Genomic DNA, 27,070 nt, shown 5'->3' on the forward strand with positions numbered 1-27,070 from the left:
GGAAAGAAAGTATATTTTGAATTGCAAATTGAAATAAATGGCTTAAAGTCGTCTGAAGAAGATTTAAGGAACTCCCATGAAGTGACTCTTATAGTCAACATAAATGAGTATAAACCTAATTCAGGACTAATTTTTTCTTTTCCACTTCTCAAGTGGTTTGTGTCGTTAGCACAGACATTTTATTTTATTTTATTGTTAGAACAGAGCTCGGGAGGATTAAAGACAGTTATTTTCTGAAGTTTTTTTTGGCTTTTTTGCAGCTGTAGGTGCATTTGCAGCGGAATGGAGGCAGAAAAGGAGCTGTGATATGAACAGGACAGCACTTGGAGGAAAGCAATTGTGTTCTATGAAGTCTCTCTCATTTAGGTAATTGATGTGAATGAGGAAGTGATCAATGGTGATTCAAAGAGGTTTTCCTGTGATGTGTACTCAGATGACCTTTAATAAATGAGTTGCATCTCTTCAACTAATCCTTTGTTGACAAAGATTTACATCATAATTGGAACTAATTGGCACTTTTGTTAGAAGGCAGAGGAGTAGCTGAGAACAAATGAACATGAAGACTAAATTACCCTTTTGAGCTCTCATTACTGCTAATCACTTTCATATTGTGCTGTAAAACTATAGAGGCCTTTAAAAAAGAATACATACAGTGGATTTTTTTTTTCCTGGGAAACCTGTGTAGACAAATATAAGAAGTAGCATAGACCTCAGAGGTGCTGTAGATGTGTTTGAGACCATTCCTGAGCTTATTTATTTCAACTCATTTACACCTAGAACAGATGTGACAGATGTGTCCAGGAAGACAAAGAAGAATCTTTGAGGGCAGATGGGCGTCTCAGAGGTAAAGAAAATTTAACAGGAGAGCAAAATTCATGCAGGAAAAGCAAAGCAAAGCAAGGAATTAATTCACTTCTTCCCATGGGTGTTCAGTCACCTCCAGAAGAGCAGGGCTCCATCACAGGTAACAGTGATTGAAAAGACAAAAGCCACCACTCCAAATGTCTCTGCTCTTTCTCCTTTGTCCCCTTCACTTTATACCCTGGGAATGATGTGCCATGGTCTGGAATATCCCTCTGGTCCCTTTGGGTCACCTGTCCTGGCCGTGTCTCCTCCCAGCCTGGCCAGTGTGGTGGATGAAAAGGAGAAAAGGTTTTGGCTCTGTGTGAGCCCAGCTCAGCAGTAACAAACCCATCTCTGTGTCACCACCCCTGAACACAGCTCCACACCAGCCAGGAAAATTAATTCTGCCCCAGCCCAAAACAGCAGAGCCACAACATTTTGGGGCACTACAGGTACAGTCAATATTCCACACAACAGTCAGCTTTAGGACACAGAAATGGAACAGCAACAGCGGCCGAGGGGATGAACCAAACAGGGAAAAGATGCATCATTATTTTTAGAAGAAGCAGGTGAGAGTGCAGGACCCATTAAGAAAATGAAGGAATTATCATGATGAGCATGACAACCATATCCTTTAGTGAGCAGACAGATTCTCCTCTCTGCTGATGAGCTCAGGAAGGTCACTCCCTGTTCCACCCACCATTCCAGCTGTTCCATCCCTGAGGTGAGGGTAATGACCTTTTAAAGACTTCTATAATGATCACAGACCCACAAAACGGCTTTCATGTAACCACTTCACCATCAAGCAGATCAGAAAGTGAATATTCTGCTCTGTGCCCAGTGCCACTTATTTATTTTGGAATTACTCATATTCCCTTCTCTTGTTTATTACTGGAGCTAAAATAAACTTCCCATCTTGCTACAGAAAACAACGCTGCTATTTAAAGGCAGCTCGAGTTATCCTCACTTGACAAACCTCCTGCCCTGAAATCCCCTGGCACGCTTCCCTCCCCACACCCTGCAGGGGGAAAGTTTTGCTGCTTGCTCTGTCTGATTTGGAAATACCAAAATAAATGGTGGTAGAACCAATGAATCCAGAGCAATGGGAACTGTGGGGGACATTGCAGCTCCCCAGCTGCCCCAGAATGACAGATTTCTGGTTTGATAATCAGCTCTGAATCACTCAAGCGTTCAGCCCAAGGGATGAGCACAATTTCTGATTGTGAAGGAATGGGAGGCTGGCACAAAAGCTTCCAAAAAGTTCTGGAGCTGCCTCCAGCATCTAAACGAGACTTCTTGGTACAGATGCAGCATCAAAGGCTCCACGGGCACAGATTTTGGCCTGCTGAAAAGGCAGAGAAAAGCAGATATGATGGCTCAAACAATGGGCAAGCAGGCACTACGCTCCTCACCACCGTGTTCATTCACAAACGTGCACAGCATTACAGCAGGGTTCCTGCTCAGCCTGAATAAACTGGCAAAAAAAAAGGACAAAGCACCGTGAAAAAATAATGTCAGCGTCCCCAAACCTGAGGTTGTAAGTCTCAGAAGTTCAGAGTTGAGGTGAAATATAAAGGAAATGCAAAGCTGCTAAAATATATTAAAAAACCTTCCCCATATCTTATGAGCCATGCAGTCTTAATTCTGCATTGGAATGATACTGTGAAATAACTCCTTTATTATAATTACAAATACTGCAGAGTTCTAGAAAATTCCAGATAGAGACAATTTTCAACTGCAAATTGATGTAAAATGTACTGCAGATATTTTTAAGGACCACAACCTTCATCCCAACAGTTTCTAGTTTAAATAACTTCCCTAAATTTGCAGGATAAAATTTGTAAGTGATAATTACATTGAATACAAAACTAACAGGTTATTCCAGACTTTGAAAAAAAAAATAAATTTGCATTCATGTTCCTGATTGCTTCATAAATTTTGTTCCAGAAATATAAAGACACAAAATCCGTTTACAAGCAATGATTTTAGAGTAAACAACTCAATTTAGGCAACTTTTGGAAAATCCTTTCAGGAAGTCAGTTTGATAAGCAGGAATCCCAACCATGTTTGGCTAATATTACATATCCAGCAGTTAATCATGTTATAAATCTGCACACTGCAAGAAAACTGTCAGCAGAGTGAGAGATAACACTGGAATTCAGGAAATAATGTCAATTAAACACATCTGAAGATTGCTGAACATCTGTTCACTGACAAGTCTTTAGCAACAGCAAAAACCCTAAAGCTGGCCAAATTCTTGAGGTGTTTTTAGGTATTGTGTGGTTTCAAAATGATCCAGGTATGGAGAAGAGATTGCAATATAAAATAATAAATAATAGGCTTTAAATAAAGATCTAGATTTATTTCTTTATAAATATATATATACTTCTCATATAATCTAATTGATATATTTTTAGAGGAGAATGGGAGTGGTAAACTCTGAGCAAATAACTACAGGCCTTTGATCTTTAACATGGTTGTGTCCAAAAGAATGAGAAATTCCACACTTCTTGAAACAGATGAAAAGAATTTGTATACATGTTAAAATAAATTCATGTTTTTTTTAATCTTCAGTTCCAATTAAATGTAAAGCATTAAAAGACAAAGAAGAGACATGATCATACAAAATAATTATAATAATTATTTGGGAAGAGAAATTAGATATAAAATTTACAAAGAGGAGCAAGTTCAGAGATTTTTTAATTAGTATTCCTTAAGAGATCAAGATTTTAAGTAATACCTGGGAATAACACAAAAGTTGGTTTTTTACCCCTTTTCTCTCTAACATAAACAAAATAACTTGGAATAGAATTTCTGTGGTTTTCATCAGACAATGATATAAAAGGACAGAAATGAAGAACAGTATTTAAAAAAAAAGTTTGACATTTATTTTCTTTTTCTGATGTTTAACAAAACAATTTTTTCTTTTTTTTTTTTTTTTTTTTTTTTTTTTTTTAATCAAGCATCTGAATAAGAAAAGTGGAGCCACACTCTGAGAAAAACCAACTGGGACAAGGATTTGAACCAGGATGTTTGATGACCCAGGCAAACACCTCAGGGCAGCTGGCTTCTTCAGAGAGCTTATTTCTGTCCTTTCCCCAGTAAATTTAATTCTAGACATAAGGATGTTAAGACTTTTTTTTTAGAACTCAAATTCACCTCTGAGGAAAGTTTTATTTTGAGCAAGTGTTATTTTCCAAGCTAGAAATGTTTTGTCAAAGATTTTCTGCTCAGATTTCTTTTATCTCTTTATACACATTTGCAGAGTTTGTTATTTAAAAACCCTAATACCATAATCTTTGCAGTAATACAAGGTGCTCTTGACATATTAGCATGACACTGGAGCTACAAATCTTTTCTTGGCACACATATTTCCGAGTTCAGAAGTGTTCTGTGGAAATAAATCTGGAAGTTTAGTTGCATTCCAGCAGCAAGGGGAGTTTCAGGGCAATTCTTAATTTCAAACCAGTCTATCATTAAAAATCACAGGGAATGAATAAACCTCTGGAGCTGTGGTTGGCCAAGGGAGAAAAAGGCATTTGTGTTTCTTTGTGGTAATAATTACTGTAATTGTAAATGACACAGCTATCAGGGTGTTGAACATGCTAATCAACAACTCACCCTTGATTTTTGAAGGCTCATTTCAGCAGTGGTCTCTGCAATTCCGTGGCAAATGAAAGGGAAGTGGCCCTGTAGCCCTGCTCTGTGCTCCAGGAAAGAACACAGACATTTTTCAGAAGAAATTTTGGAAACTGTCAAGGTGGCCTGGGGATCTACCTGACAAAAACTTGCTCTGATGGCATACATGAAAAAATAGAATTCACAGGGAGCTGAGGACTTTCAGGCCTTCCAAAAGTCATTCCTTTTGGATTTGAATGCTGGAAAATAAGAAAACCTCCAGAACAACACAGGTCCTGAAGAATAGAATCCTCATATTTGCAGGTAAATGGGATAAGTGTTCCCTCATTAAGTTATCACGCCTCAAACATATTTCATGGCTTCTTTAAAAATACATACACAAGAGAAGAGTGAAGTGCTCTTCTTAAGAACTATGAAAGAAAAGCCATTGAATAAATTGCCCCAGCAATCCTTCCAGCAGAGATTTGATTCTTGCTTTTTTTTCCCTTCCTTCAAGCTAAATGCCCTAAACACTAAGCCACAAAAGAGAAGAGTAACCTTGAATTTTCCCTGAAAAGATGGAAAAATCATCTAGCCCAGTCCAAATTATTTCCTACACCTCTCAGATTAAAAGTTCAAGGAAACACAAGGTCTTTCAAATATAGCAAATTAATCTGTGCAATCAGATTTTTTTATTGTTTTATTTTGTTTTAAATGGTGATTGCTACCACATAGAGAAGTGGATCAAGATGTGTAAGGAACATCTTATAAGGAAAAGGAAAGATAAGGAAAGAGCTGTAGCTTAGAGGTGGATGCTAATGCAGAAACTTGGGGGGCTTGAACGTTCTCTGTAGGGGAGGGCTATGGAATCCAGATAAAAAAATTCCTATCACTGCAAAGACTCAGTCTAAATTCAGATGTCTCAGTGCTAATGTGTGGTCACTGCACTGCAGAGAGAGAGAGAAAAGACAGCAGCACCCACGGAGCTCTTTGGGGAAAAAAAAAACAATTTATTGTACAGCCAGCCCGGATTTAAAGTGTGTCAGTGCAGCCAGGACAGGACAGGAGCTCATGGGACAATTGGGAAAAACATCCTTGGGACAGCACCTCAGGATGTGTCCCACGGGAAAGACACCAGGGGTTAATGTTGGTGATGAATTCCACTCTGTTTGTCACCGTGTTGTCACCCTGGGAGACTCCTCCCTAACTGAAGCTGCAGTCAGCTTGTCAGCCTGGGAATGGAGCTGAGAGTCAGGAGAAATCCAGGCCTGGAGAGAATTCCCAAGCTGGAATTCCCCAGCTCTGTAAATGTGTGTGTCCACACTACTGAAACATATTTAGAGCACTTCAGAAAATTTGCTTTGAATGTTTATCCATCACTGCAGAGACATCCAAACTAGAAGCACCTTTAAGGCACAGCTCCATTGTTTAAGAAAGAGAAGAAAGCTGCTCAAGTGTGGAGAGGGATGAGCACTCACTGGGGTCACCACTAACTGCCCCAATTTAGGCAGAACAATGTGTGTGAGAACAGAAAAACAAAACAAAACACAGCCATTGTGAAGGAGAAAGAGAAAGATTTGGCAAAGCTGCAGGGAAGGGCCTTCCAAGAAGCCCAGGGAACTTCATCCCAGGTGTTAAACAATCCCCTAAACCCCTGCTGGCACATCAGAATTTGCTGTCAGTGACCCTCTCAGTCCCATTACAGGAGGTCCTGAAATGAGTAATTTTGTCCTTTTATATTTCTCCCAGGTTGAGTGCAACACTATTCAGGAATGGACTTTTCTCAAGGCCATATAAAACCAAACTTACTCTTTTGCATACAATGGGGAACACGTCCAAGCAAGCACTTCTGTGTTTTTGGAGGTGCTGTTTACTCCCAGTAGTTTTATTATCAGCATAGTTTCCCTTGGGAGAGCCTTTATTCGTAGAGGGAAGTTGACCCTTAAAATAAAAGCAAAAAAAAAGAGAGAAAATAAAAGTTAAAACATTTGAGCATTGTCACAAGTGGGTTCTTTCTACATTTTCCTAGATGCTCTAACACGTATATTGAGCTGTAAATGACAGAAGTTGCACTCTGGAGGAAAATGCAAAACACAGATCCCTTCAATACTTTGATGAATATTGGCATCATTAACCATTAATGAGTCACAACATTTGAGAAGAGGCAAAAAAAACCCCCTCATTCACTACAGTGGAAAATAATGCAGCTGGCAAAGGCAGGAAAAGCTGAATTAAACTTTGCTTTGGAATTACCTTATCAATGAAAGGCTATTTCAGAATGAACTGGTTAAGGGGGAATTGTAAAGCAGCAGTTTTTGGCTGTTTCTTCAGAGGAAAACACAACTGAAAAAACCAAGAGTTGCTCCTGAGTATGGTAATCACTCTCCTGTTCCTGGTGGGATATTTCTTAACCACAACTTAAAGGCAGAGTTGTCTTAACAGCAATGAAAGATTTGCACTTTTTAGTGAGAAAATTCAGTTTTCATCAATATTCATCTTGACTGTGCATTGACCATTAGCTTGCTTGGTCATTCAGTTCATTTATATAGTTTATGAAAATTGACTTAAAATGATAATTTAGGTTTATTCCAATAAGCCAGATAGTTTCATGCTGTATGGAAAGATCACCTGTGTAATTACCCACACACATGCAGGTCTGCATTTTCTTTTTCATGAAGATTTTTCTAGCCTTTTCTATGTACATTCAATGGAAGCTCCAATTTCTCAAGTGGAGAGTAAAATTAATTACATATTTTCTGTATAAATAAAATCAATATAAGGAGCTAGGAGCCAAAAAGCATTATTCCACATTGATAATATAATCATTAAGAAAACAAAAGATCTGCATAAACTGGAGATTAAGGCAACAGACTGAAAGATGAATCTGAGTAACAGAGTGAGAGAAGAATGCAACTCAGTATTTTAAAAAGATATGGTCACACTTAAACAGCAAGAGAAAGTAGAAACTGCATTTAAAATATATCAGCCTGCAAAACATAAGAATTATGGGTGCTAGAAGTAAGACATGGCAATAGTAAAAGGAAAAATCAGCATAAGATTTTGCTCCCAGCTGCAAATCTATCGAATTTCTATTGAATTTGAGAAAGTTTCCTTGAATGTGTTGAGCAGCTACTGAAAGAAGGTAGATGGGTTTCAGCTGAAAATCTGAAGTACTCCAAATGAGCATTAATGTCAAAATTTCAGCTCATCAGTCTTCCAACATTTGGAAATTATGTAAATTTGCACACCTCCCTCTTGGAATAACAAAGGCAGACAGCCATTTCCCACTCTTCCTGATTACCAGGAGCAGAATGGAGAAGCAATTCTCAACTGTCTTCCCACGTCTCCCTATTTATAGCTTTCAACTTTGCTTTCCCTGGCTCATGAACTCTTCCTTACTCATAATTAGTTAGAGACAGATATTGGGAAACTGAACTGGTTCACCTGCTAAAAATAACTTGTTCTGTCTTTGTCACTGAGAAGCCAACAACTCTTGTTACATAAAAAATGTTTGACAGAGTTAACTTTAAAGAACCATTAATGCTTTGAAGAGACAATAAAAAAATCAAGACATGCATTTTGTGATGCAGACACAATTGTTAACACTCTGTCTGAACCTGGAGCAGTGAAGAAAAGCTCTCAGTGTCATCACTGCAGAAAGAAAATGCTTGTCAGAGTTTCCCTAGGACACAAATACCATTTTTTATAGAAGGAAAAGAGCCTGGAAATTCTGACAAGTTGCACATCCCAAGAGTTAAAGTACAAACGGGGCCAAAATTTCCCTTCTGGAGACGTGATACACAAATAGAGGAATATCTGGATTGATTTTCATACCTTCAATTAAAGCCTACCTGAATTTACCCAGTTGGTGCCACCCTCTGTGGCCGTAGGAGGCTGAGCCAAGTGAGAAGAAGGGGAAGAACTCTGGCCAGAAATAAAGAAGCTGCTCCCTGCCATTCACAGATAGCAGATAAAGGTGTGCAATTGTTTCCTAAAAACACTCAGCACACAAGAGCTCTGGGGAAACCCAGGCTGTGCCCTGAGAGAATGGAAATAAAGCAGAAAAGCCAAAAAAAAAATACAGAGAAAGAGGGAAACCCATTTCCAAGAAAGCATCTGAGGTGATGGATGGGGTTTGATTTAATTCCATCCTTCGTGTCTGTGGGTTTAACATGAATTATGGAGGATGGAAAAAGAGGAGATGGTGAAATAAATACATGAAGAGTAACCAGCTAAGAGCAAAGAAAATAACTAAGAGTTCTCAGCCACTGAAAAATGAAACTGATGAGAAAATCAAGGGGGGAAATTTGGGCTGTACATTATAAAGTGAATGGTACCAGCCTGTTTAGACTCTGCACCAAGAAGAAAATCACACTTTGCCAAGGTATGCACTCAAAAAAGAACAAACAGAAAAAACAATCTCTTTATGTATCAAATAATTCCCATCATTTCTGAGAACATTCTAGGAAAGATGAAATATGATAACAGGTTTTAACAGAACCTCACATTTATACATAAAACCCCATCAAGTTAAAGCTCACACACTAACTGGTTCTATCTTATATCTTCCTATTTATACCCTAAGAAGCTACTTAACCAAAACTTGGACAAGGTGAAAATTCCTACAGAGGAAAAGGGAACAATATGATTTTTTTAAAGACAAGGGCAGCAGCTGCTTTCCAATCACACAAAAGACTGAGGGTTATGCACTTAAATGCTGTGGACACAACTGAGGCACCAAAGGTGATGTTAAGCCCTAAAATAACTTATTTGGATACTTAGCAGAAGTGCACCCTTTTTTTTTTTTTTTAATTACAGGGTAGACATCCTAATTATTTTATATCTCTCCACCAAGATAAATGTGTTGGATATGAAAAGCTCTTCTTCCATTTGACCTGTCTGAAACTGTCATATGTCTCAGAAAAAGGCAAAAAGAACTTATGAATTACACTCTGTATTCAATTGTAATAAAAAAAAAACCAAAACACCAAAACCAAACCTTTTCAGCCTTGTGGCCTTTGTTCAATTCTAATGTAACCAAGCTGCTTTCAGATTTAGAATAGAGCAAACAGTGAGGCAAAACACCAAAAATTTCAAAGATTGTAAATATAAATAATGGCATTCTCAAGAATCTGAAAGAATTCCATATCACCACCAAATCATAAAAAAGCATATTTCTCTCTCATCTCTTACAAATGTGCTTTTATTCATGCCATTACCTTAAATGAAAGTTGTTTGAGTGTGAGACAGGCAGGTAACAATCAGCTTTTACCCTAAAATTCTAGTCTCAAATTAAGGTCCTCATTGTGAAACTGCAAATCCCTCTTATTAAAAAAACAAACAAACAAACAAACAAAAAACCCCAAACAAACTAACAAACAAAAAACCACCCCAAATAAAAACAGAAACCAAAAAAACCCCAAAAAACCAAAAAAACCCAACCCCCAAAACCAAAACCAAAAAAAACCCCAAACCAAACAAAAAAACCCCAAACAAACAAAAAAATAGCCAAAAACTAAAACTCCAAAAATTAAACAAGCAAACAAACAAATAAAATCCCAATGTGAAAACTTATTTATGAAATAAAAAAACCTTGAAGAAATGTTACAGGAGGTTCTCAATTTGGATTGCAGATGTATTAAGGGCAGATCCAAAATGTGGAATTCCTCAAAAGAACAGAAATGCAGCCTTTGATTGTTTGTGCTTTCAGCCCCAGCACTCCTGCATTCCTATTTCCCTTCCTCTGGCTGCCCCATTTCTTTCTCACCCCAAAGTTTCTGTGAATTCTGTGCAGTTTAATTGGCTCAGAAGAACATCCATTAAAAAAAAAATAAAAAAATCCGTGTGTTTGTTTGTTTTATAAATGAATATTGGACGTGTGATATCTGTCAGATAAACACATATTAAACACAGACCCAAACTTACTTCTCATTCCAATCAGCCAGGAAAAAGAAGGATTTTTTTACTGGAGTATTTTTGCAAATCTTCACTTGACATATTGTCTTCCCAGCATAAGTCAGCAAACAGGAAAAAGAGAAAACTTTGTAGCTACAAAGGAGAAAAAAAAGAAAATAAAATTGTAATATACTATGTCCAGTACAGTATATTTGGAGTTAACCACTCAGGAACTTGTGAAAATCCATCCTTGCATGAGAAAAGGAATTATAATAATTAATGTCATATTAATGTGTGTATAGAGGGGTTTTTAAGTTTTTGGGGTTATTTTTTTCCTTATTTAAAAAAAAAAAAGTCCTCTGTGGTGGCCTTCAGAAAGTGAACTGAGCAGCTTCAGAGTGGAATATCTCTGGTGTCACATTCCTCTTTACTGAAATCTTTTAAAATATTAGTCAAAAATAGATTATAAATAATTAATGTTCCTAATTAGTATTGTAGCTTCCAGATCTTCCTGCCAGGCACAACTTTAAATCTCATTCTGGACAAGAAAGATGAACTTGGCAAAGAGTCAAATGTGAACAGGAGATCTGAGGCAGGTGCACGTTGAAGGTGCCTGACTTTGTCATATTTATAAGAATGATGGTTTATCTCTTCTAGAACATGATATTTTGTTATTATTGTAGCAGATTTGATTTTTACTTTTTTTTTCTTTTTTTTTTTTTTTTTGTTTGTTTGGTTTTTTTTTGTTTTGTTTTGTTTTTAGGTTGAAAGAAAATTGTCTGTAGTCTGCAGTACCTATGAGGTGTCAGTTCAGAGAAGGAAAAATTACCTTGTAGGACTAGGGAATTCTTCCCCTAGGGTTTAAACTTTACAGGGAGTTGGAGGATAGTTCAGGAAATAAAAGGTTTTTATACAAGCAAATTATGAAGTTCTGCTATTTAACCAACAGTATATTATACATAATATAATATATATCATAATGTGTATTCTTTCTTATAGAATACATTTTATACATTATGCATCTGCAGGAATATAGACATGTTAAAATACATGTTAAAATCATAATGTGACCTTTGGAAAGGGAACATGAGATCCATGGCACTGCCAGCATGAATTCAGGCAGTGCAGAAAAATAAGAATGGGGAGCATGCATGGGAAGAATGTCAATAAAAGAATTTGAGGAAACCAAGTGTTAGAGCAGAAGTTCATGATAAAAATTCCATGCTGTTTATGAATATTGGAAAGACTGGAAAGGGAGATTAGGAAGAAGAAAAATTCTCATTTTTATGTGCTTGAACACAGCATTGAAGTCATCAGTGACCTTTAGGCTGTGTGTAATATCACGTTTTTTCTGGTAAAACATAATGTGCAGTGGGAATGGTACAACCATCTGAAATGAGGATAGTGATTATAGTTCTGTATTTATTACCTTAATTAATGCAAAGTCTCTCTGATTTTTGTTAAATGGCTAATTACAGGCAGTGCTGTATAGTGCAGTCTCTTGCTCACAGTGACTGTCAATGGTCCCAGGGTCATTTGGGATTGGAGGTAAAGAGGGAGCAATGGGAAAATTAACAACAACTTCGAGAACAACTTTTAGACTCATAAAAATAATGCCACCACACTGTGTTCACCTGCACCAGTTTTGCCCAGACTAGCAAAAGCAGCTACTTGACAAGACAGCTAGTTATACCAACTCTGCTATTTCTATCAGCTCTTAATCAAGTTGTCTCTTTTTCTCTATTAAAGCAGTCCCCTTTTCTTTTCCCCTGTTATGCTGATGGCAGGTACACTCGGATCTCCAAACTTTAATCACATCCATGAGGGCCATCACCAATTCAGCTGCTTGGCCACATGACACGGTTTGAACAAACCAAGAGCAACATTCGCTGAGAAAAGCAAATTCGAGATTGGGCTCAAGCAAAAGAACCCTTCTGTTTAACTTGGCCAGGGAGCCTCCAACCTTCCTGTCACCTGTCCTGCATCACACAGTCTCTCTGCTTCAGGACATCACCAAAGCACAGAGGTGAGCTGTGGGAAATGCCTCTTGTCACAGACACACTGCTCCTACCTGCTCACCCAGGCCTCTGGGATGTTGTGGGCAGCACAAACAGTGAAGCTCAGCTGGGAATTTGGGCTGATGTCTGCACGTGAAGGGCTCTTAGGTATGCTGGCAAGCTGGAAATTTGCATCAAAGCTGCTGCTGTAGACATGGATGAGGTGAGAGATGGCCATGGAGAGCTCAGTCACAGCAGCCTCTATTAACCCTGAGAGGAGACAGAGGAATAAATAAAGGTTAGCAATAGGTCATTTAGGAAGAACTATATTTATCCTAAACCATCAGTTATGGCTTTGAAATGCTTCCTAATAAAATTTAATTAAAATGACATAAGCTACAACTGAAGCCAATTAGCCATCTGTGCTTCTGAAGCCAGCCTCAGCTCCTTTCTGGTGTGTCATTAACTGACTTTCATTACACTGCTTTCAAATTAAGGCTTTTTCAAATTAAGCATTTTCAACTACAGCAAGCGACTGCATACCTCAGATATTCCATCTCAGTCTTTGAATTTCTGTGCTGGAAGGATTTTTATTAAGCAGGAATTTTGTCATTTCAGCAACTAAGGAGCTACTTACTTCAAGGGAACTGGCAAGGCAGCAGTGGAAGGGAGAAAAAGAACTGGTTAAATTTTAAGACTATAAAGCTGTTGCAACTGTAGGCAAACAATTAATAAAACATATAAAGCAGCAGCCACAATCAGAAAAAAGGCAACATTCAGGTGATAATATTACAGAAAAAGGGGCACACTGAAAGACTTCTCTATACAAATAGATATGGAATGCAGGCTGTGCCCTATCTTATAGCACACCTTGATTTATGTCATTCCCTCTGGCTTCAGCACCGCAGTATTTTTATTTATTTATTTATTTATTTATTTTATTTTATTTTTTCTTCTGCAATTACTGGCTTTTATCCATCTTCCCTCTCTGTTTTTGGAGCAGCTTGGGCTTGCCAGTGTAAATTAAAATCCCCAGTCCTGGCAGCCTCCATCAAGTGAAGAGAGCTGTTAAGAGCACTCATTCCTCAAGCATGGGCTGGGTTGAGAGAGAAAGTGCCAGAGTATATTGCATTGTTCCAACATCAGGCTGATTTGTCTTCCAAGAGGACAACCCCAAATTCTCCTTTTTTTTTTTTTTTTTTTTTTTTTTTTTACACCTCTAACTCACATTTTTTCTCCATGCTCAAGAACCCACTCTCACCACCCATCCCAGCTCTTGACTGTGCATTCCCTGGGCTTGTGTGGCCACTGAGGCCAGCTGGCATCTGTCAGCTCACAGTGTTTAGTGAAAGAAAACAGAAAAGAAAAAGAAGAAACAACCCAGGAATAGGAAATCCTGAGACTCCTGATAGCTTTTAATACTTGGGATAGGAGCAGCAGTCCTGCCCAACATCAGACACTGACACCACCACTCACTGGACTCAGACTTTGCCTTAAAGCCAGCAACCACCCAGAGTTATTGAGTCACAAAATGCATTGCAAACAGTGCAAAGAAATTATTTATCTCCGTGTGATAACAGACAAATTTTAATTATGTAACAATAGAAATACGCCTAAAATTGAAATAGTTTGACACATACTGAGGTTTGCTGCTGGAAATGCTGACAGGAGCTATGAGGACTGGCTAGAACACTACAACTTGTAATCTTGTAATCATCTTCCACATATGAAAATTGAATAATTTGAGAGACCAACAGGTTAAAAAAACTCTGTCCTTCTACTCTCTCTCTCTACCACTTGGCTTTAATTGCCATTTTTATTTCTCCTCTTTAGTATTTCTACCATTTGTCATCCTTCACCACAATAGTTTTGAAAAAATCTTTGGCTCTAGTGATTTTTTTTCCCTAGAACACCATTTAATTCTCATTCCTGGATGTGTAATTACTTAGTAACTGCAAACTAAATGCTGAATTTGCAGTGAATTATTTTAAATTTTGAGAACTTACCCATAGGGATACACATGGAACCTTCTTTAGAGGTCCAGAAAAGGACATAGCTGAGTATTATCTCAACCAGTACTTTATCTCAACCATTATATTCCTTTATCTGAAAAGTATCACCCTATTTTCATTAAGGACCAACAGCTCCTTGAGAGATTCCTTGTTTCCAATCTGTTCAGAGTGGTTCACAGGCAAGTGTGGTGTAATAGCAAACCCCTTATTTATGAAAATTGGCCTATTGAAGTCAGTGATTTCTGAATAGAAACTTCTCAGCATCTTCTCCAAAAGAGGGTAAAAGGTAATTCAGGATCTGTGAATGTAGAGTTTTAACACAATCTGTATTATAGGTGCTTGTATTATAAAGCAACATTTCAGATTTTGTCTCCAGAACAAAAAATAATGTTTTCTATCTCAGCCAAGCCACAGACAGAAGGGAATACTTCATGAACAAAGGATTTCCAAATAATAAACTCAGGAGAAAACACACAATGGAGTATTTTCCATAACAGAAAATTTACATGTGCCAGACAAGGAAGGGATTAAGAGGCAAGGTGCCTGTCACTACATCCAGGCTGTCCTGTCCATTGACCATGTTTGCAGAAAAATGATTTTCATGGCTTACCTGAGCCACAAAACTGATGCCAGGTATGTAAAAAAAACCAGACAAAACCAAACAAAACCCCTCAACTTGCTGTAACAGCACGGGAGGGGTGAAGGCAGCAATGGAACAACTGGGGGGAAATGAGTTCAGCTGCCAGCCAAGGCAGACAAATGTGCTTCAGCATCATTTATCTCATCATTAGCACATGCAGAATAAAGATATTTTCAGGAACAAATGTCCAAGCAAATGTCCAAGTATGATCTGGTCTGCAGGTCCAGGATTTTTCTTTTTTTTTCAACATTAATGTTCTTGCTAGCTCTCAGTTATAGAATAGTTTATGGTTTCTGTGCCAGAATCAACCTTTTCCCAACCCCCATCCTTCAGTGATTAGGACCAGCAGCAATTAACTGAATTAGAGGGAAACATCTTGGCTAGTCTGTAAACATCCATTACTCACAAAACTTGGTCAGCATTTTCTCACTCTATTTTAATGAGCTGCTGAATAGGATATGGTAGGCTGAAATTATATCACCCATTCATGAAGCCAGGGAAATTTTACTGCTTTTTATGCCTTTTAATAAATCTCAGCTGAGAAAGGACTGATGTTTCACTGATATACAAAGCACAGGCCATGGAGCTCCTTAATCAAAACTTATTTTCTAGAAAGGAGTCCCAGGCACACCCAGTGTGTCAGAGACAATTGCAAAGTGAACCCTGAGCAAGATTAACAATCCCAAAACTCCAACCTCGTGATTTATTTCTGGTGTGAAATTCTTCTCACTGAAGGTGAGGAGAACTCTTGACTTGCAGAAATGAGATGAGAACGAGGGAAGTGAACTTCAGCCACAGCTGCCAGAAATTCTCATTTCTGCCACATTCCTGCTCCTTGTGCAGGGGGTCTGAAGGGATGAGTGGGAAACAGAACAATGCTCACAATGCAGAGTGTCAATGAATCCACCTTCAAGATTTACCAAGGAATGTAGCAGCTCATTCCTTACAGAAACCCCTTTCTCTTCTCAGTCCAGTATTACAATTCTCATATTTTATTGCCAAACCTTCCAACAGAGCAGGGACTTTGCTGTTGCTGTACCAGCAGATGATGGCAGTTCCATACATGTTAAACACTCTCTCTGAATTATACACATTTTCTCCAGATAAAACGTGACAAAAATCTGGTTGAACAGAATTTGGAATAAAGGCTTATGACCCTTTCGACAGATTAAAAATAATTTCCAGAAAGAGAGATTGATTTTTATATTTTTTTCCTTTCCAACTTATTTTCAGAGAGAAAAAAGAAAGAACAAGGTCCTGAATACAGTTTAGGACACATATACACACACAAAAAACACCAAACCCAAAACTACAGAAAAAAAACCACTTGACCTTTAGGTAAAATGCTAAGCAGCATTCATTATTCCACTATTGTAACAAGAAAGAGGCAAAACATGAAAAGGCTGAAATGCAGATCTGATCAGATGTAGTTTCCAAGCACCAATATTTACTGGATTGTTTCCTCTTACTTGTTGAAGAATCCTATGGATTATTCCTTGAAAGCAATTTAAGAATCTCCTGCTCAAAAATGTATCTGCTCTGATTTAAAATTCCTTGATAACTTCTGTTTATTTTTTGTGAAGAACTGGGGGGGTTGTAGTTATTTAAAAATTGTTCTCAATTAAAAAGCCTCTGGCTATAGGGACAACATAACTGGAAGCAACACAGCAACATCTTAGAGGTGAGGAGCTGGGCTCTGGTTTGGAAATAATGCAGGAGACACACAGAAAAATGAAATTAAATCAATAAAAATATCTTAAGATTTTTCCATGTCATGAAACAAAAAGAGTCTTTACCGAAACAAAAATTTAAAAAATTTCATAGGTTTGTGCTAAGAAAGGAAGAAGAAGAATTTTTGAGCTCCAAAGGAAACCCTAACAAAAAAAAAAAAAAAAAAAAAATTAAAAAAAAAAAAAAAATCTGAAAGTTGCTTATTATGTCTGATCTGGTGAGATCCCTGATCCAAGTAGCAAGGCTGCAGATTTGGAATAAATATTCATTCATCAGCTTCTGAGAACCAGACACACATTCAGGTCTGTGCCAGCCTGCAGCCTTTTCATAGCCTGGATTGCAGCAAATTTCAGTGCCAGATCTCTATTAACATGAGTAATCTTTATTTTCTGGGAACACTTGATGTTGCAGAAAGGTGCTCATGTCTAGAAATGCCTACAGTTCCTCCCATTTAACAAGAAATAAAGAAAATATTTTGAGCACTAAAACTCGAATATCATCTTCTAAAGACTTCACAGAGAGGAAAAAGAACATGATCCAGACTCAGGCATAATGTGGATAAGTTTTGCTTTACTCACAGCACTGGCATAAATTGTTCTACAGAGATAACACTGCTAATAGAGGCTGTTATTGCAACACTAAATCAAGGCCAGATATTTGGAATAGAGTCTTTGACTTGCTTAGTCCATGGTGAATGACTAATAATAAACCTCTGAAAATCTGTTATTAAAGAGCAAGGTTAAAGCAGTTCCTAAACAATGTTTAAAATAAGATTTTAATTTTAACAGTGTCCTTTATCTTTTTCTCTTCTGTGGTAGAGAGCAGCTATAATGGAGAAAAACAAAATTCCTTCATGATACTTAGGGTAATAACCATCTCTTGGGGGAAAAAGGGGGAAAGGAAACAGAAATTATTAGTTGGAGTAACTGATTGCTGCTCTTGCTGTTAAAACTCCATCCTGTTCTCCTCAAGATAAACATGAATATATGAGAGACAGGAAAGGAATAATACAAATGGGAAATCCAGTCTGTCTCATCCTCAGCTGGCAATTCTGATTTCATCTGCAAATGTGCTGCTTGGTGAAGGTGGGCACGTGGATTTCAGCTTTCCCAGAGATCTGGAAAGATTTCACAGCACTGAGCCAAGCCTATGATTTTCCTTTCATTTTGGGTCACAGGCTTGCAGATTTTTGCTTGCCCTCCAACCCAGACAGCTAAGCACAATGAGGGAAAAAAAAAATAAATTAAAAAAAGGGTGTGAAGCAAATGAGGTGGAAAAGGAAACACAAAGGTGAATTTGGCAGGAGCTTACAACTCACCACTTATTTGGCTTTTACTCCCAGCTTCAGCAGGTGGAAATATCATCTGGATTCCTCCAAAGGTCTGTGTCCCTAGATCAGAGGATGGGAGGCCCCATGGCATCACCATGAAGGTGAGAGCTGAGAAGACAGGGACTGAGGAAAACTTGTGATGCCCAAAAAAGAAGATGCAGAATGGTTTTCCCCAATTCTGAGAGTTCAGGCTCCTGCAGATCAGCTTTGGTCACTGCACTCACACTTGGTTTTTCTCAAATGTGCTCTTAACACCAGCTTTGACATGCTGTAAAATATATATAATATATATAATATATTTATAATATATATATATTATATATATTTCATATATAACATATTTATAATATATATGAAATATTTATATAATTTATATAATTATTATTTTATATAATTTATATAATATATAGTTTTATATAAATATTTTGCTTTTAGCCTCTTTAGTTTATTTTTTAGCTGCAGATGTAAGGCGTGTAGCATGCTAAAACATACATGAAATGTGTATCACTGCATGCAAAAGGACAATTGGAAATTTAGTTTCCTTGGACAAGTTTGAGTGCAGGCTTCTCCACAGGGTGACTAATGGCCTGGCAAGTTCTGACTTGTTATCAGTAAATTGCAGTTTCTAATATTACACTACCAAAAGGGATTCTGCAATTGTTATGAAATCAGGGTGTGCCAAAAAAACAGAGAAATCTTCACGGTTGAAGATTTCCTGGCATAAATAAATAGGTACAGAGAAGCAGAGAGTAAACACTGATTCCTTCACTGTTACTCAATAAATGAAATTTTCCTTGAGAGACCTGCTGATTCAATGAAGCTCAAATTTGGAAATATTTGTAATCAGAGGAGTGTTTTAAATCCATTCCAATTACATTTTCTGAACAGTGTGTGGAGGAAGATGTTACTAAGGTAGATGTTTATTACTAACTATTGATTGTTTTTAACATGAGCAATTAGCTGCCATTAAAGGTGTTAAAAAAAAAAAAAAAAAAAAAAAAAAGCACGTGGGAAAAAAGGAATATATCCAAGAAAGAAGAGTCTTACAAACTGAATTTACCTTCTTCTCCCCTCTGCACCTGCATGTTCTGTCCCCACCCTCCTGGCCCTCCAGCTGCTTTTCCTGGCAGTTTACAAATTGCTGTTTCCTTTCTCTGCTGTCCATGAAGTTGAATAATGCTAAAACAAGCCTGGCATTTGGAAACCTGCATTTGAACCAACTGTGTGTTTGAAGGACTGCTGAAATCACTGCAGCTGATTCACCTTTTTTGCCTCTCTGAGCACACAGCAGTGGGGAAAAGGAAACAGAGGAAAGGGAGGAAAAGAGCATCTCAGAGGGCATCTTGTCCTCAAATAGAATGGGGAGGGACACAAGCCTTGCACAGCCCTTGGATGAGTCCATGCAGCATCCCCAGAGGGGCAGAGCAGCACTGGGTGTGGCAGGAGCCTGGTGTGGCTGCTCCCTGCTGGAATCCAAGGCATGACAGAGCAGATCCTGCTCATCCCTTGGTCTGAGAGGTGCTCTGGGCACCTCTGAGCCACTGACTTGGGCTGCAGGATGTGACCAAAAGTGTGGATTCTGTCACCATGTTAACCCAGCTGGGGCAGTGTTCTTTATCTTTCCCACAGCCCATCCTCCCTCCAGGAGATCTCTCCTGTTAATGGGCCATGGCTGATAAAATTCCATCCAGTGCATGGCTGATAAAATTCCATCATCCCATGGGGTCCCACTAATTAACTGGTAAAATTCCATCATCCCATTGGGTCCCACTAATTAACTGATAACATTCCATCATCCCATTGGGTCCCACTAATTAACTGATAACATTCCATCATCCCATTGGGTCCCACTAATTAACTGGTAAAATTCCATCATCCCATTGGGTCCCACTAATTAACTGATCAAATTCCATCATCCCAATGGGTCCCACTAATTAACTGGTAAAATTCCATCATCCCATTGGGTCCCACTAATTAACTGATCAAATTCCATCATCCCATTGGGAGATGCTCCACCCAGGGGAGGAGTCAAACATTTCCTACCCAGATCAAAGGGGAGATTTGGAACAGCAGAGCAGCCTTTTCCCACTGCATCCCAGAGGAAAACCAGAGCCTTGCACATCATCCCTGCAGCTTTGGAGGAAAACTGCACCTTGTGCAGGAGCCCTGCTCCAGCAGAACCACATCTGTCACTGCAGGAGGATGCAGCCACCATGGGATGGGACTGCACCAACCCTGACTGACTGACAGGGTGTCAGGTTGGATTCTCACTCTGCCCCTGCTCTGGGTTTGGTTTTTGTATTATTATTTTGTATTTTAATTTTCCTAGTAAAGAACTGTTATTCCTATTCCTATATCTTTGACAGAGAGCTCCTTATTTTCCAAATTATAATAATTTGGTGGGAGAAAGTTTATGTTTTTCCATCTCAAGAGAGGCTCTTGCCATCCTTGGCAGACACCTGTCTTTCAAACCAAGAGAGCCAGTGGAAGTTTACAAAGGCAGGGTCTATAATTTTGTCCATTACTGCTAATTATTACACTCTTCTTATGACAGTCTATCATTACACAAGACACTATTTATACAACAAAAGATCACAAAGAGCTAAAGCTTACAGAGGGATGAAAGTTATTGAGGTCAGGTGGAAAAGTCATACAGGAGAATAATTTTCCAGGCTTGCATTAAGTTCATTATTTTTCCTTTTCTCCACATGGAAAGTTGTGATTAAAAACTACCCTGCACTCAGTTCTGTCACTCTACTATTCATTCTCCATATTTGAGTCTCCAGATTATTTTGTGGAAATGCTGTTTTATTTACACTTTTAGATCACTGCCATTTCAAAACTTATCCTAATTACCTCATCATACACCTTAACATGTAAATATCTGCAATATGTCCACTTGAACAGTTCAGTAAAACAAACAAAGAGCAAAACGTGTGTTTTCTGATGATGCATTTTGAATTAACATACTTGAAAAATAACACTCTACCTTTGCCTGGCGTTTCCACACTTTGAAGAGAACCCTGTAAAGACAAAAACAGAGGACAAAAAGTAATCAGTCACCTCAGAAAGGACAGGGTAGAAGTTTTAATGGTTGTAGGAGTAGCACCCATGGAAAGTACAGTGAAAAAGGGGAAGGATTTAGGTTTAATGTTCTGGTGACACAAGACATGGCTGGCATTCAGAGCACCTGGACCTCACACAAGCCACCTCAGCCCTGACTTCTGACAGTATTTGGGCATGGCAAGGTACAAAGTCTTGACATCCTTTCAGAGGTGAGGAGAACAAGTGCCCTCCACTCCACCCACTCCTGGGCCAGGGCAGTGGAAATAGCTGTGATCTTCAAAGCCTTTGGGCAAGCAGCTGGCCAGAGGTGGCCAGTGGGAAATGCTGAGTGAGGAGAGACCTCCAAGTGCTCTCCCATCAGGGGAAGTGACAGGCACTGATGTCCTGACCCTGCTCATCAGTGACAGGAGCCAGGGGAATGACACGAAGCTGTGCCAGGGGAGGTAAAGTGGATATGAGGAAAAGATTTTTCACCCAGAGGGTGATCAGGGGAAGTGGTCACAGCCCCAAGCCTGGCAGAGCTCTGGAAGCATTTGGCCAACTCTGTAATGCACGTGGTGGGATTCTTGGGGTGTCCAAGTTGGACTTCAATGATGCCTGTGGGTCCCTTCCAACTCAGCATACTCCATCATCAGACTTGCATCAACCTAAGTGACACAGAAATTAATAACAAATCTTGACCAGAGAGACTAAAAGGTTAATTATGCCTTTCAGTATTGCCTGTGGTTTGCATTGTTTGAACCCCACACCCCTGTAAGGTTTTCTGCCCTTTAAAGTCATGAATCCCTTTGCAGTGGGCTGAGAATTCTTTGTGTGTGTACATATGTGTTCAGCATGATGCTCCTTAAAAATGACAGGGCATGCAGAGGTGGCAGAAGAAATCAATGCTGGATATGCACTGTTCCTCTGGCTCCCAGCTTGGAGCTGCCAGCATTTGTGTGGTGAAGATGAACAGGAGGAGTCAAATGCTTCCTCGAGGGGAGAAAAGCAACATCCAGGCTGAGAATTATGTTTTCACAATCTTCATAATGCAGTGAGACAAATGGGAACAGAGACCTTTGTTCAATTCCCTCAAATTCTGGAAAGTAATCAACCTTTTGGCACAGTACTTATAATTTCAACATAGTATAGCATGCTTAATATATAGTGGATTAGTGCCTGTTCTGGCAGGATTTGATCTCCTAGGACTTTTTTGTGAGTTGCTGTAAGAAAGGAATGAAAAAAAAAAAAGAAAAAGAGATATGAAAAACATTAATTGTGCATCAGGCCCAGAGCCTCCCCTGAATGGATTTTAAAATCCCAGGGTTAGGTTGGTTAGAGACTGAAAAAAATCACATTTACAAAGAGATGCAATCAGTTAAGGAGGAACCAGCACTGGTGCCAGTTGCTTTCATAATCTCTTAACCACAGCACAGGAATGCACAGTACTGGCAGTGAGGAGGCAGTAAGGAGGTAATAAGTACAATTTAATTAAAGACAGAAGATTGAAAGTAAGTTTCTTTGTTGTATTTTTGTTGTTGTTGTTTTGGTTTTTTTTTGGTTTGTTTTTGTTTTTAACCAGAATTAAACAGAAGCACATTCAATTTTTTTTTTCCAACTAGGCCAGCACACGTGTACAGATATGTGTAAATAAACATATACAAACTATGCCATTTACACTGGGAGAAGTAAGCAATGGTTTCCCTGAGGCTTTATGTGCACTTGTGCCAAATGGACATGTTAAAAAAATATTCCACACAAAACCACACCATATATTACACTAAAGCATCAGGAAAGCCTGTGAAAAAGCAGTTAGGATGTTTTTCTGGCACTTCTTCCTTAGCTGGGGTGTAATTCTGCAGTGCTTGAGATATAAAAGGTAGCCTCAAAAACATCACTTTATTTGTGGGGCAGTTTACCTGTAATATGAAAAAAGCCTCTCTTCTTCCAAACAAAATATTTGGTACAACACTGCTGAGCATAATAGAAACAATTCAAGCAATATGACAAAATACAATAATATTACAGCATTTAATGGTTGTTTTTTTTTTTCAGTACCCAAAATTCACATAAAAAAATGACCCTACCATTCAATATGAGTTAAAATCCAAAAGAGGTTTGGGGGAGTTGGTAGTCCATTGAATAATTGGCTGCTGGGTATTAATTTTGACTCCATATGTTGGTACAGACAGGAAAGCTGGCCAATTGTCTTTGTATAAACATTGACAATTAGAGATGCAATCTGATTTGTTACATTTATCTACTGTTCTACATGTGAGGTAGTTGTGTCTAATGTGCAATGACTGTTCCCACAAAATGGGACAGTGTTCAAGTCACAAAACAAGCAGGAATGTATTTTACTGCTTTTATGACATTTATAGTTCAGCTGCTGAGAAAGATGAAGCTTTTTATGGAATCAAAGCCAAAGCTTTTCTGGATTGCTGAGGTCTATTGACTGTCCTGGCAGCTATTTCTCAAAGGAGTAAAAAGCCAGCAGCAGCATTTGCTGGTGCAGGAACAGTTGTGCTTTTTTTATTTTTGCCTTTTTTTTTTTTTTTCTCTCCACTCGTTTGAAGTCAGTTGTTAGTCCAGCACAGAGGGAGTGAGAGGGACAGGGGTGTCAGCAAAGGTCACAGGCAGCTTTTACAGGAAGGCTTCAAGGGACAGACAACCAGCACAGCTAACCCAGCCTGAAAGGCAGCACCGAGAGAACAAAAACTCAGTAACTTCAAAACTTGAAAGCATGAGTGACAATCTGGTCAGTAGTCAGGAGATCAGGCAGCTCCTTATTGAATATTAGGACTGAAAAAATATTTGGGACTGTTCAATCAGGGCACAATCTTTTTAACATTCAGAAGAGGCTGTTGAGGAACAATATCATTTTGCTCATTTCAGAGGAGCAAACAGTATCATAATTATCATTATTATCATTGTTATCATCATCATCATCAGTTCTCAGCCTCTGCAGATCACAGCCAGGACCTGCACACACAGAGGAGGAGAGGTGCTCCTTGCTCTGAAGGGTTTATAATCTGAACAGGTAAAACTGAAAAAGGGAAGTGCATTAATCCCTCCATGGGAGGAAGAACGTGGGAATTGTTTTAGGAGAAGCTGTAAAGATTGGAGACAGTCTGTACAGTGGAGTTGGAAATTTTGACATGATGGAGAATGAGCAATAATAGCAAAGAGGGAACATTTAGAGCAGAGGTTTTTTTGTTTGTTTCTTTCTACAAGATAGATCAGCTCATAATTTAATTATTTGTCTATTAATGTCACTTCATCTCGAAAATAAAGTCAATATTTGCAAAAGAACGGCTCTGAAAATGAGCAGAAACAAATGTGAACATCCACAAAAAACCTAAGACTTGAAAAAGATGGCCTGTACTCTTTGGGATTTATCCCATTATGCAATTCTGCATGGCATGTGGGGTTTTGACTTAGGATGAACCACACTAATAGGAACTGATTTGCCTCTTTGACCACTGAATCTACTTCTCTGCCCAAATTCAGAGAGGATGGGGCTGAAAATGGACCAAGGGATATTTAAACCCAAAATAAGAGGTAGATAACACATTGGGTTCACAGGATTGACCTGAACACTAAAAGAAAAATACACTAGATTTTTCTTACATAAAAAAGTTTGTAACAAATTAATCTCAATACATTTCTTCTGCTCCAATTCCTTTCTAAAAAAAGCTCTGCTACTTTCCTCTCTATCTTTTAAGAGCCAGCTCTTTGTCTGTCTCTTAAGAAAGATTCTGGATTGACAAAATACTTGTCTCAAGGACAAGACATTGATCATCCTGGTGCCTGTTAAGAGAGTCTGGAGTTGAACAGAAAAGCAAATCACATGAATCCCTAATTACTTCCTTTTTCTCTTCCTTGACAGTATTTGCCCTCTAATATCCAAGAAGAGCTTTTCTTAAACTGATATTCCCATTTGATTCCACATCATGCCAGATTAAAGGTGTGCCAGCACAGATCCATTTATGCAAGAATTTACCCTCCACAGTGACTTCTAAATATTTAGAAATAATATAGAAAATAATTTAGGATATATTAAAATATTTAGGATAATATAGAAGCAAGATTTGCAGTGCAGCATGAACTGGAAGGGAAGAAGAGAAGCTCCTTAAGTGAATCACCTGGTCAGGTCTGAGCAACAAACCAGAACCCCTTGGTTCTTCCAGTCTTTGCTGCTCTTACACATCTCACAAGCCATGGGGAAAAAAAAACTAAATCAAAACCAGCAATAAAGAGAAAGGATAAAAGTCTTGCAGGCAGGTAATGGTGTGAGTGCATCACATCCAGTCTGCCATGGATTTGCTGTGAAAAGGAATGAGAAGAGAGCATGAAAGGAGAGGAAAGAATTCCTCAGGAACATTTTTTTTCTTTTCTTTTTTTAAAGTGTGAAGAGGGAATTCCCTTAGGGTGTGAAAAAATTATCACGACTTACAGTAACAGACAATAAATCCAAGTGATGAATGGCTTGATATTCAGATTTGCTGAGTACCTGCATGTCCAAGATGCTGACTTGAAAAGAGTTTTTGGGTGCTCAGAACTATAAATCAGGTCCTGGTGACCCATCTGAGGTCATACCAAAGCAGCTGATGACCAATCTGAGAGGGATGCTGCCCTCCAAAGTCCCAGTTCATTTTACAGAAACCCCTGGAAAACCCATTGCAGTGTTTTAAGAGCATTTCAGCAAAAATCAGGACTGCATGATGCTGATATTCTTTTGCATAAATAGTAGGGACATTTCAATCTGAAAAAAACCATTATTTAAATGACAGTTTTGGAAGATTTTTTTTTTTTTTTAATTATTGACAACCTGTACTAAATATCTGAAAATCTAATTCTCTGATATCACACAATTTGGTAAATAGGTGATGTGGCAGAGAAGGGATTTGTGCATGGAGCAGGAACAAGAAAGAGCTGGAGGAGAATCTCAGTTCCAGTTAAACACATGGCAAATCTTCTGTTGCTCTTCTGTCACATCATAGATAGCCAAAATCCTTTTTTTTTTTCTTTTTTTTTTGTTTACAGTACCTCTACCCAACACTTATCAAAGAGAAAATATGTAGCAAGACAGCAAAATGGACTTGATCAATCAAAAAAATCAGTGATAGCCATTCAAGCTCCAGTTTTAAAGAGAAAAATTGGGCATGGAAATGAATCTTTTACCTGTGCTTTCACCAAAGCATGGAGTTTCCTGACTGCATCAGTAATTTCTCTGGTTTCCACAAAACACAGCACACTGCAGATGGATTTAGCTGCTTCAATCACATTATCAACATTATTCTGTTGGTAGGAGAAAAAAAGGGGAAAAAAAAAAACAGGAGACACGCAGCATTTATCAGAAATAGCACAAACTTCATGGCAGTGAGGGTGTAGAAAATGCTTCTCTTGCAAATAAAATTCAAACATCGTGGTTTATTCTGGCTGCACTGAAATCACCAATATTTTCCTGAGGATAACATCATTTCTGTTGTCTCCCACAAAATGTATGTTGGTCAAAACCACAACAAATTTGGTAGCAAAGAATGATTTTAAGGGAAAACTTTGGTTTGGCTGAATTCCAGGAGTGAAAAAAAACCAAACTTCTGAGGGGTCCTGGAGCCAAGGGATTCATGAGAATTCTGAGGTTTTGTGAATTTATCCTCACTATTGTCTCCTACCCATTTCTGTGAGAAACAGAAGAAGAGCCATGTTCCTCCTAAAAATAAATACTGGGTGGGAGGCTGCACCATCTGACTCCTGTGGACTCAGAACTTTTGCAACTATTTTTCTGCAAAATTATAGATTTAGTTAAAACTATGGAATATTATAATGCATTTAGATATTTAAATATTGCCATATTAAAAAAAAAATTCTAGGTGAAATACTTTGGGGAATTAAAAAAAAAAAATGGAACCTCAAAAGGAGGAAAACAAAATCTTTAAATAGCAAGTACTCTATG

The 27,070-nt window shown here is 38.4% G+C and overlaps 1 protein-coding gene across 2 annotated transcripts in view; it reads right to left on the reverse strand.

Annotated features, from left to right (window-relative positions):
* Positions 1 to 27,070, reverse strand: part of PIK3C2G (phosphatidylinositol-4-phosphate 3-kinase catalytic subunit type 2 gamma) — a 187,720-nt gene that overhangs the window by 128,253 nt on the left and 32,397 nt on the right. For both annotated transcript variants that reach the window (XM_088164523.1, XM_088164524.1), the window contains exons 9-13: positions 26,296 to 26,412; positions 21,056 to 21,089; positions 12,428 to 12,623; positions 10,387 to 10,509; positions 6,271 to 6,402 (exon numbers count right to left, since the gene is read on the reverse strand). In XM_088164523.1, coding sequence (XP_088020649.1) covers positions 6,271 to 6,402; positions 10,387 to 10,509; positions 12,428 to 12,623; positions 21,056 to 21,089; positions 26,296 to 26,412 — 602 coding nt within the window. The remainder of the gene's footprint in view (positions 1 to 6,270; positions 6,403 to 10,386; positions 10,510 to 12,427; positions 12,624 to 21,055; positions 21,090 to 26,295; positions 26,413 to 27,070) is intronic.

The sequence above is a fragment of the Sturnus vulgaris genome, chromosome 5 (assembly GCF_052056855.1).
Source record: "Sturnus vulgaris isolate bStuVul1 chromosome 5, bStuVul1.hap1, whole genome shotgun sequence".
In the NCBI taxonomy this organism is placed as follows: domain Eukaryota; kingdom Metazoa; phylum Chordata; class Aves; order Passeriformes; family Sturnidae; genus Sturnus; species Sturnus vulgaris.